We start from the raw sequence: 12,432 nt of genomic DNA, 5'->3' as shown, positions 1-12,432 counted from the left end.
CACACACCCTCACACACACACACACACACACACACACACACCCTCACACACATAGTTTCACACACACACACACTCTCTCTCACACACACACACACCCTCACACACACACTGTTTCTCACACACACACTCACACACACACTGTTTCACACACACACACACACATTCACACACACACTCTCTCTCTCACACTCACACACACTCTCTCTTTCTCACACACACACAGTCTCTCTCTCTCACACAGACACACACACAAACTCACATCTACTCATCTGCTAATGAGGTGAATCATATGTTCCTGTTCATACGCATGAGTGCCTTAAGGTCCCTGAATCACAAACGTGTTTCAACAGGACGGTATCGTGAAATCTGATTGGCAATCCTTGCATTTCATGTGAAAAGCAGATAAAGAAAACATGTAATTTGTAATAAAATATGTACAAAGAACCTCTGGACCAAAACAACCATTGCTTCACAAGCATCTGCACATGAAGTTATGATCACAAAACTCATACAATCACATACATACACACATGCACGCACACACACACAAATACGCACACACGCACACACGCACATGCACACACTCACACCCACACACACGCACGTACACACACATGTACACACATGCATGCACACACACTCACACACACATATGCATGCACACGCACACGCACATGCACACGCGCACACACACACGTACACACACACACATACATGCACACGCGCACACACAGACACATATGCACGCGCACACACACACACACACACACACACACGATCCTCCATCATGAGGAAAAGTAACGGAACATTCCAGGCTGCACAGCTGTGCAGGTAACACCTGTGAACGTCTCTTACTGCAGTGCAGAGATGAACCAACGCCTCCCAACAACAGGAAGCCCTGGGCCTCCTGCGGTGTGTGTGTGTGTGTGTGTGTGTTTTGTGTCACAGGTTGGAGGGGTTGAAGCACACTCGTCTCCTCATGCCAAGAAGCTTGGGCACCCAGTGTCAGCAGTGGTTGTTTCTTCTTCTGTTTTTTGTTTTTTTAAAAGAGCGCTCGCTCTGAATTTTTCAAACTTTTAAATTTAAATTTTTATTTAAGAAAATAGCTTTCAAATAAACATTTTTTGGGATATTCAGCGATTCTGGTCATGGACAGTCACCATTCAGCAGTGGGTCACTAGAATCTCCAGCATCCATCTGGGCAGAATTCTCTAAACCTCCGGTAAGTCATTTAATCAGCGCTGTAACAGCAACAATATTGCCAATGAAAAACAATTTAATGACGGGAGTAAAACGGAAAAAATCATTTTATTTAACTGAATAAATGTCATGTAGTTATTGCATCACTTTTGAAAAGAAAAGAAAAAAAACTGTTAAATCCTGTGACATTTTCCAAAAGTTTAACCTAAAAATACAGTTTCTAACCACGTGGTCCCTTGGAAGTCAATGGCTTGTGTTCTTGCCTCATGTCCTGAAGAGTTTTAGCTTGAATCCTTGGCAAGATGCTAATGGTATAAAATCAAAAAATATTTAAATCAACTCCAAGAGTGTTCCGTGGAGCAACATGAAATAAACCCTGTTTTTGCTGCCATAGCTCTGTTGGAGATCGATAATAACTTGTCCTGTAGACACATGGCAGAATGCAGCGTATAAAATGTTCAGTACATCTTCGATGAACTACACTCAGGACTTCTCTGGCCTATCGGGGGACCAGGACTAAAGGTGTCAGACTTTGAGTTTCACTTTAATACAATGGTGGCAAAAAACTACAGGATTAGAATTTCACTCTAATTCTATGCTCCAATTTAATTAACTTGGTTATTTTTTTCTGATGATAACATTGGTGTCTTATTTCTCGGTAATGGTTTTGATAAAGAGGTTTTATGTTTATGTGCCCGTAGCTTTGACACTATAAGGTGGTCTTTGCATTAGTTATTAGAGCCATTCCCATTTTTAGTATTACTGTTAAAATCCTTACAGTTTTTATTTTATTTTGCACATTTCCTGCTAACTGGACAGCTGTCGTCTTGAGTTAGCCTTGGACAGCCCTGGTTAAAACAGTTACCTTTACTGATGAGTAAAGTATTAATTCTACGCACTGTTGTTGCTGTGGTAAATGCAATAAGACAAGAGCTGTTCATCAAGTGGCTTTTTCTAAGAAATGTCCACTTTAACAGAGACTGATCCAGGTTGGAGGTAACAACACTTTGCCCAATAGCAGGTGGAAAATGAAAATCCCGTAGCAAGCCTCTTAGTCCACAGTGGACCAGACCTGGCCCAAGAAACGATGGTCAAATGTTCAGACATTCCTGCCGATGACTGGAAACGTTAAAGTTCTATCAGTGGAAATGTAAAACTGTAAAACAAAACAATTTCCTTCTGAATATTGGTGAAGTTTAATTTGGATGAAAGTGTGACAATCTGTGGCAAAAAATGTTTGATGAACATTTACCAAAAGCATGAGACAGAGTAGTGCTACATGACTTGAGTTTATTTTATTGTGATGGAGAACAACCTTTTTGAACTCAGTCAAGGTTGACTTCATTCTGAACATTGCGCTGTGATAAGACAGAGGTATTCCGGAAAAAATCATTAATCGCATTTATTCATCTGTAAACAAACTGATGATGCTGACATTAAGGGGCTGGATGTAGTCATGTTGACACTTTAGATCGATGTTGATGCCATAGATCGATGTTGATGCCGTAGATTAATGTTGATGTCATAGATTGATGTTGATTCATTAAATAGATGTTGATGTGTTAGAATTATGGTGATGCGTTAGATCGATGTTGATGCGTTAGATCGATGTTGACGCTTTAGATCGATGTTGACGCTTTAGATTGATTTTGATGCTTTTTGTTTTTTTTGACCGAAAAAAACAAAAGAATTTCTGCTCCACTGATCGATGTAATATTGACCTCCATGACCGAAGAGGCCTTGGCTTCATTTAACCCAACGTTATGGCAACAATAAACGTAAGTTGAACAAGCAACACGGACACACAAAATTACTGCGAACTATGAAACAAAGCTGACGGAATCATAAGCATCCCCTCGTTTCAGCCAATATTGGGCCCCTAAATTTGACAAACAAACAATCTAACAAGTAATGTTCCTTTTCACCTTCACGTGAACAGCGATTTCAGCAAAGCGACTTCCGTGAGCAAGAACAAAGAAAGAAGGAAAGAGGGAAAGAAAGAAAATTTAATCATTTATTTGTGCCTAAAACTCAAAGAACAAATTGGAAATGAACAGCTGAAGTCTAGGCTATTACAGAACCATGTGCAATAACAGGGTAAATATATACATATATACACATACATACACATATATATACATATATACACATATATATACATATATACACATATATACACATATATACATATATACACATATATATACATATATACACATATATACACATATATACATATATACACATATATACACATATATATACATATATACACATATATACACATATATACATATATACACATATACACATATATACACATATATACACATATATACATATATACATATATACACATATATACACATATATATACATATATACACATATATACACATATATATACATATATACACATATATACACATATATACATATATACACATATATACACATATATATACATATATACACATATATACACATATATACATATATACACATATACACATATATACACATATATACATATATACACATATATACACATATATACATATATACATATATACACATATATACATATATACATATATACACATATATACACATATATATACATATATACACATATATATACATATATACACATATATACACATATATACATATATACACATATATACACATATATACATATATACACATATACACATGTATACACATTTATACATATATACACATATACACATATACACATGTATACACATATATACATATATACATATATATACATATATACACATATATACATATATACATATATACACATATATACACATATATATACATATATACACATATATATATACACATATATACATATATATACATATACACATATATACATATATATATACATATGTACACACATATACATATATATATATATATATGAATGTGATCGAACACTAGCCACAGTATGTGACAGAGAAATCCTCACACTCCAGAGTACGAATGTACTTTTTATTGAGGTTTATTTTCATGTATTTAATAAAGTCTGAGAACACTAGCGAGGATGATTATTTCCATTATTTGTTATTATTTGCATGGGCTAATGCAATTATAATACTTTATGTGTTTTATTCAAGGATACGTTATCTTTAATAATATACTAATAATATAATAATAATATACAAAAAAGTGTGTTGAAATCTTTCCATAACAGCAGTTTATTCCACCCTACCCCCCGCCCCCCGCCCTGAGATTAGCAGATTAGCAGATTAGCAGAGTGACCCAGTTCTGTGACCTTCCGTTACAACAAAAAAAGACCAGAGAGCATGTGAACACACTCTCAACAGAGACACCGAGAACAAGCTTACGTTCAGAGTTAAGACTCGGGACGACAGCCTAGGGTCCAATCAAACACGTTTCAGCCTTTAGTTTTCACGTCTCTCATAAACCAGGTGCTTCTGTCGGCAGAACTGCAGCTCGTTGGATTTCCTTTTAGTTTTTTTGCACCATTCTATGCAAACTCTAGAGACTAGTGTGCATGAAAATCCCAGGAGATAAACTGTTTCTGAGATACTCAAACCACCCTGTCAGCCACCAACAATCATTCCATAGATCACATTTTTTCCCCATTCTCATGGTTGATGTGAACATTAACTGAAGCTCCTGACCCGTATCTACATGACTTTATGCACGGGCACTGCTGCCACACAGTTGTCTGATTAGATAATCACGTGAATACGTAGATGTAATAAAGTAAAAATGTTCCTAATAAAGTGCCCGGTGAGTGTATAATATAATTTATGAAACGCGTTTGATCCTGGAGTGCTACAGGGGGAACTCTGTGCCCCGCAGCGCCCTGAGAGTGCCATATGATTACATTTGATACTAGACCGAGCTCGATACGGTGCTCGACAGTATCCAGCTCTTAGGCAGGCTGAGCAGGAGGCTCACTTCAGAGGCAGGAGAAGGTGAGCATCGCTGCGCTAAACGGCCTGCTCTTAGCATTGTGCTATGTTACATGATTTCACATTCTTTATGTCCACGTATTTACAGTGCACCGCAGTTTATCCCATTTCTATTTTTACTAGGCGTACCCTACCTCCCCACAGGAAACAGAGATATTGTATACATTGTAGAGAAAAGGGACATGGCACTGAACTGCGTTAATCTCCCCGCAGAAGTAAACATCTCCCTCTCCCACCTGGAGCGCCTACATGCAGGAGATTTATCAGGCCTGGGAATTCATCTACGGATAAAACAGGATGAAGAGAAGGGTGTGACAACCATGGCGATAATTAAGCGTCCTGTTTCATATTAAGTTACAGAGATTTGACGCAAGCAAATAAAAACTTGCCCCATGGTTTTGTCTGTCGACTTGCCCCGACTGATGAGCAATTAAAGAAATTAGATATTAAATTATAGCTTTCCGTATTTCGATCCGGCCCAGTGTTAACCTTTTTTTCAGTGTCGGTGTTCTAGAACTCCATGGCTTTCAGTCATCAGTCTTGATTATGACATCAGCAGTAGAATGTTCAGTGAAGAACATTCTAATCCATATTTGAGACCTAATTATTACAAAGGACAGCTTACGACAAAACAGAATTTTTTAAAAGCAAGATTTACGGAGCTTGCCTGGTGCATCGGAACCTATGAAATACTCTGGAAGCCTATGACACCTTTGTAACCCTAACCCTGCTCTCTAACCCTGACCCTGACCTCTACGAGTCCGTACTGCGTGATTTCCCGGTAGTACTGCCGTCTCCCGTAGCTCAGATATCGTCTCTGCGGCCCACGGCCTCCTGACGCTCCGTGGCGAAGCCTCCAGAGTGTTTCCTCTCGGGCCCTGATGTTTTCATGACCCTCCGGCCAGCTGTGGTCCCATCCGTTAATGCCCCCTTTGTTTCAGAAGAGCTCTACTTTGTACTCCACTGTACGTACACACGTTGTGTGAGTTTGTGTGTGTACTGTAATGTACATATACACATTGTGTGAGTTTGTGTGTGTACTGTAATGTACATATACACGTTGTGTGAGTTTGTGTGTGTACTCTAATGTACATACACACGTTGTGTGAGTTTGTGTGTGTACTCTAATGTACATACACACATTGTGTGAGTTTGTGTGTGTACTCTAATGTACATATACACATTGTGTGACTTTGTGTGTGTACTCTAATGTACGTACACACGTTGTGTGAGTTTGTGTGTGTACTCTAATGTACGTACACACGTTGTGTGAGATTGTGTGTGTACTCTAATGTACATACACACGTAGTGTGACTTTGTGTGTGTACTGTAATGTACATACACACGTAGTGTGACTTTGTGTGTGTACTGTAATGTACATACACACATTGTGTGAGTTTGTGTGTGTACTCTAATGTACATACACACGTTGTGTGAGTTTGTGTGTGTACTCTAATGTACATACACACGTTGTGTGAGTTTGTGTGTGTACTCCACTGTACGTACACACGTTGTGTGAGTTTGTGTGTGTACTCTAATGTACATATACACGTTGTGTGACTTTGTGTGTGTACTCTAATGTACATACACACGTTGTGTGACTTTGTGTGTGTACTCTAATGTACATACACACGTTGTGTGAGTTTGTGTGTGTACTCCACTGTACATACACATGTTGTGTGAGTTTGTGTGTGTACTCCACTGTATGTACACACGTTGTGTGACTGTGTGTGTACTCCACTGTACGTACACACGTTGTGTGAGTTTGTGTGTGTACTCTAATGTACATACACACGTTGTGTGAGTTTGTGTGTGTACTCTAATGTACGTACACACGTTGTGTGACTGTGTGTGTGTGTACTCCACTGTACGTACACACGTTGTGTGAGTTTGTGTGTGTACTCCACTGTACATACACACGTTGTGTGAGTCTGACGGCAACAGAGAGGCCAGTGAGATTGTGTTTGAGAGGCTGTGGCAGAACAGAATGTGGAGCACATTTTTTTTTTTTTACCCCTTATTTCCTAACCCTAAACCTAACCCTATTTTCCTTTTTATTTATGCTTTAAGGAAGCACCTTTGTGACAGCATCTCTGTACAACGCACAATACAAGAAATGTCATTCAATTGAATATCAAAAATGTAATTTTGTGCTCCTACCCTACCGTTATACCCTGGGAAAAGTGAACAAAAAGTGGCTAATGTAAAATTGTTTATTTTGGAGATATACACCGATGGTTGGTGTTATACGGGTGCTGCTTTAACCTGTAACCTGTAATTAAAATAAAGCGTTAAATCGCTCTCCGTAGATAGGGCTGTGGCTGTACATCGTGTTTGAGGTTGTTCTGTTCTGTTTCAGGTGGTAATCTGGTACAAACCTGCTGAACAATACTGTTTTCTGAGTCTGCCAGCACCTTGGCAGAACTGGGCGTCCTGCACGCCTGTGAGCTGCCAATTTCCTCTTACCTGCTATTTAAATAATGAAAAAACTGTTGTTGAAATGATATCGCAATCTGCACCGTGTTTGGGAATGAACACATTTACTGGAAAGTTTTCAACCCAAATTTAGGAACAGAATCAGCTTGCTATTTGGGCAGATTAAATACAATTGTTGAGATATTCACACTGACGGTATGAATGAAAAACGAAATTATAGTTTTTTAGACTCTGTTGGTACCACTCTGGTTCATGTTATATAATATTTTTCCTATTTTTGTTGGTTAATTCCGGTTGCTTTTTTTGTTTCTTAGACAAATAACTGATGGTAATCCCTCTAGGGTCTTTCATTCCCTCTAGGGTCTTTCAGCGCCCTTATCCCTGGATATGGGTATGCACTTTGCACTTGTACGTCGCTCTGGATAAGAGCGTCTGCCAAATGCCATTAATGTAATGTAATGTAATGTAATGGTAAAAAGCAACTGAAACGAGCAGAGAGAAAAAGAAAGGAACAGAAATTGAAAGCAGAGAAGAGAGAGCAGGTTGGGTTAGTAGATTGTCGAAGACGGCGTTTGGCGGTAAATGGTTGGCATTTATATAGCACCTTTATCCAAAGCGCTGTACAATTGATGCTTCTCATTCACCCATTCATACACACACTCACACACCAACGGCGATTGGCTGCCATGCAAGGCGCCGACCAGCTCGTCAGGAGCATTTGGGGGTTAGGTGTCTTGCTCAGGGACACTTCGACACACCCAGGGCGGGGGATCGAACCGGCAACCCTCCGAATGCCAGACATTGTGTGGCATTCGGATGCTTACTGCCTGAGCCATGTCGCCCCACTAGAGCCTGTTACAGTTGTAGGTTTTGTTAGCGGAGTGTTTGAGTGGCAGGGTGTGTTAGCGGAGTGTTTGAGTGGCAGGTTGTGTTAGCGGAGTGTTTGAGTGGCAGGGTGTGTCAGCGGAGTGTTTGAGTGGCAGGTTGTGTTAGCGGAGTGTTTGAGTGGCAGGTTGTGTTAGCGGAGTGTTTGAGTCGCAGGGTGTGTTAGCGGAGTGTTTGAGTGGCAGGTTGTGTTAGCGGAGTGTTTGAGTGGCAGGTTGTGTTAGCGGAGTGTTTGAGTCGCAGGGTGTGTTAGCGGAGTGTTTGAGTGGCAGGTTGTGTTAGCGGAGTGTTTGAGTGGCAGGGTGTGTCAGCGGAGTGTTTGAGTGGCAGGTTGTGTCAGCGGAGTGTTTGAGTGGCAGGTTGTGTTAGCGGAGTGTTTGAGTGGCAGGTTGTGTCAGCGGAGTGTTTGAGTGGCAGGGTGTGTCAGCGGAGTGTTTGAGTGGCAGGTTGTGTTAGCGGAGTGTTTGAGTGGCAGGGTGTGTCAGCGGAGTGTTTGAGTGGCAGGTTGAGTCAGCGGAGTGTTTGAGTGGCAGGTTGTGTTAGAGGAGTGTTTGAGTCGCAGGTTGAGTCAGCGGAGTGTTTGAGTGGCAGGGTGTGTTAGCGGAGTGTTTGAGTGGCAGGGTGTGTCAGCGGAGTGTTTGAGTGGCAGGGTGTGTCAGCGGAGTGTTTGAGTGGCAGGTTGTGTCAGCGGAGTGTTTAAGTGGCAGGGTGTGTCAGCGGAGTGTTTGAGTGGCAGGGCGTGTCAGCGGAGTGTGGAAGATGGCGTTTGGCAGCCCGTTAGCCTCGTGACCCAGTTTTAACGGCGCTCTCTCGCTCAGGGAGGATGGGGTGCAGCTGCAGTTCCTATGACGACGATGACTGGATCGAGAACCTGGATGAAGTCTGCGAGCACTGCAACTGCCCGCTCCCGCCTCAATCCTCCAATCAGGTGAGCCGGGAGGGCATGAGCTCAAATCCCATTTTTTTAAACCTTTTTTTTACGCTTATTAATTACCAATTTAGCTTGGTATTTTTTTTGCCAAAATTGAATTGTGACTATCATGATAAATATAAAAGTTTTTTTTTTTATAAACTTGCTATATGAATGGCTTTAGGATACTCCTACAAAATCTAATCTTTCTACAGCGATCAGAACGACCTCTGTGTTCATTGTAAGTAATTTTTCTGAACATATTATGGGTTAAGCAGTTACATCTTAGAACAAGCATTTTGCAGAGCGACTTACAATCTTATCCAGAGCGACTCAAAGTGCAAATCGAACACAGGGACGGGTCCTAGTGTGACCACATAGATACAATTTGGGGTAAACAACTATAAATAAGTGGCATTATAATCTATGGCATGTACAAGGCATTTAGCACAAGGCTATCCGAACAGGGCCCAACACTAAGACACCTGAATCTACTCACCAAGGTTTTGACTGAAGACCACGATGAGCTAATCGGTTGAATCACGTATCGCAGCGCTGGGCTGACAATAAAAGCCTGCTCCCACCCCGGGCCTGATCACCCCTGATTTAGTAACCCTTCTTATCCAGACCGACTGATCATATTTCCATTTCAATTTCTTAGCTGACACTTTTTTTAGGCTAGAAACCTGAGCTATATTAGGGTTAACCGAGTCCGTTTATGTCAAAATGCCTTTCAACGCTGGATTCAGGCCTTCTCTCACTGGAAGGAGCTCGTTCACCACTGATTTTATTTCACAAAGATCAATTTCCAACGCCATAGAGCCAATACCATGATTACTGACACTCTGTGTAACATACCTCGGTGAACTTCACAAAATGGTTCATGAATTGGCATTAACAGCAAACTAATGAATTTGTATATGATATTTATACATTAGCAAACCATAGGATGAATCCATAATTAGTTAATATAATAACTATGAACAAATACATGAACTGACTTTTTCATTCCAATATGAATTGGAAATAACTAATGTAGTTGTTAACATCAATTAATGATGTACAAATACATTAGCAGAGCTGGACTGATTAACTTCTCAGTAGTAATTAGTTTACGACTACATTAGTTCATGCCAATTCCTGGAACCTTATCTTACTGTTACCCATACCTCTAGCACCAATACTCCAATCTAAAATCTAAAGTCATTTTGTTCTGGCCAAAACATGGTTGTGGTTGATGCCTTAGAATCATAAACAATTTGACTCATAAAAGCTATAGTAAGCCTCACATACGTAAATCATGAATACTGATTGATAGGAAATAACAATAAAAAATGTGAAATCATTTTCAAACTTTGAGAACTGCTAAATATTCTCACTGAGGCTTATTTGACTGAAGACAAGCAATAGGGACCGTGCTAATGTAAAATTCTGCGCTCTATATTCCACGTTCTACTAAACACCTCTGTGATATTTGCATGGAAAACTCTGGTGTACACCTTCCCACTAGTCTGTTCCCAGAAATGAGTTGTGTTTGTGTGCGCTGAGGTGGTTATCATAGTTATCGAAAATGAATCTCTCTGCTTTCACGACGGGAGAAGCAGGCGACGTTAGCAGGAACTGCCGTGACATTCAGTCCGCGAATCTCACTCTGGCTGGGTGAGCAATTCACTTCAAAAGAAAATGGAAATTTGAGAGATAGTGATCAATGATCACAGAAGATTATTCGGAATTTGTTTCAGAGGTTCAAGTCTGTGACCTCTTAAAAGGGAGACACATAACCACAGTAAAAATGTGTATTTATGAATGTATTTATTAATTTCCAATGCTTGAAGCTTTTTTTATCAAAACTTTAGACTTGCTTCCTGTGGTTTCAGAGCAGAAAATAATTGGCTAATAATTGACACAGAATATTTATCAATGTTAAGTCACCTCTGAAACAGAGAACTTAAACTTGTTTCTGGTTGTTGTTTGTTTTTGTTTTTTTAAACTGGTGATTACATAACTGCAGACAGGCATAAACATGCAGCTCGCCGTTTTGATTAGACGTCACAACGACGCGCGGCCGAGGCGGGACGTGTACCGGCACGGGTGAATTCATTGCGCTGCGGTTCTCCGGATCTCCGGAATCTCCGGATTCTCTGAATAGGAAAAAAAAACCGAGGCGCTTTGTTTATACGAAAGGTCGATGCGCCGATGAGATTGCGCGACGAGATTTAGATCGAACATTTCAATCCGATCCGCCAAGTACCCCGCGCGGTACATGGAGTGCATTTCGAATGTTCTATTGTCCATTTAGAATGGATAGTGTTGTGGAAGCGCTGGTGTTCCTGTTGATTTCCCTGCTCATCATTGGATAAAAGAACCTATTAAACATGTGCCATGTGCTCCGTATGTCCCTACATCAACCTTGAGTCCATCCGGAATCCAACCTTTCAGTGGGATCTAAGACTATCCTGATATTCAGCATCAAAACTATCCACCTCGGAATTTTTGACGTAGATTCTAGGTAGGATTGTATTGCCAAAAATGCTTATCCCAATTTTTTAGGATCACAACCAGAGCTTCTAGTTTTTGAAGTACCCAATCAGAATACTGAAATCCAACCGAAAAAAAAGTTTTGAAATACTGGACCAAGGTGAGGTGAAGGTGAGGTCACTTAGACAATTTAAGCTTTGAGTAACACCAAAAACCCCTTCCCTGAGGCCGAGCTTCTCAACCAGCGCTGTCAATAGATGGTGGCTGATAGTGTTTACACGGCTATAACCCTCAGCGATGAAGTCATCCGCTCTTCCCCTACCTGAGGTCTGAACTGCGTTCTGAGAAGTGTGGGGGGCAGGAGGAGGAGGGGGGGAGGCGGGAGTTTGGCTTTTGTGTGTGAAGTCTGACTGTTCCGTCAACTTCCTCCGTTTAATTAGACGCCCATTTAAACTGCTTTCAGAAGAGAATGGCACATGTGTGAGAACAGATCTTTGTCTACGATCTTTTGTCCGAACGAAGCAAAACATAAACAAAGACCTC

General features: G+C 40.5%; 1 protein-coding gene across 1 annotated transcript in view; it reads left to right on the top strand.

Annotated features, from left to right (window-relative positions):
• Positions 1-869: 869 nt before the first annotated feature.
• The window catches only part of lck (LCK proto-oncogene, Src family tyrosine kinase), a 47,293-nt gene continuing 35,730 nt past the window's right edge, over positions 870-12,432 (top strand). The window contains exons 1-2 of the mRNA XM_061248572.1: positions 870-1,222; positions 9,320-9,429. Coding sequence (XP_061104556.1) covers positions 9,325-9,429 — 105 coding nt within the window. The 5' untranslated portion in view covers positions 870-1,222; positions 9,320-9,324. The remainder of the gene's footprint in view (positions 1,223-9,319; positions 9,430-12,432) is intronic.

This window comes from Conger conger, chromosome 1 (genome assembly GCF_963514075.1).
Source record: "Conger conger chromosome 1, fConCon1.1, whole genome shotgun sequence".
Lineage (NCBI taxonomy): Eukaryota > Metazoa > Chordata > Actinopteri > Anguilliformes > Congridae > Conger > Conger conger.
Note: the sequence above shows the minus strand (reverse complement) of the source record. Positions and strands in the feature narration are given on the sequence as shown.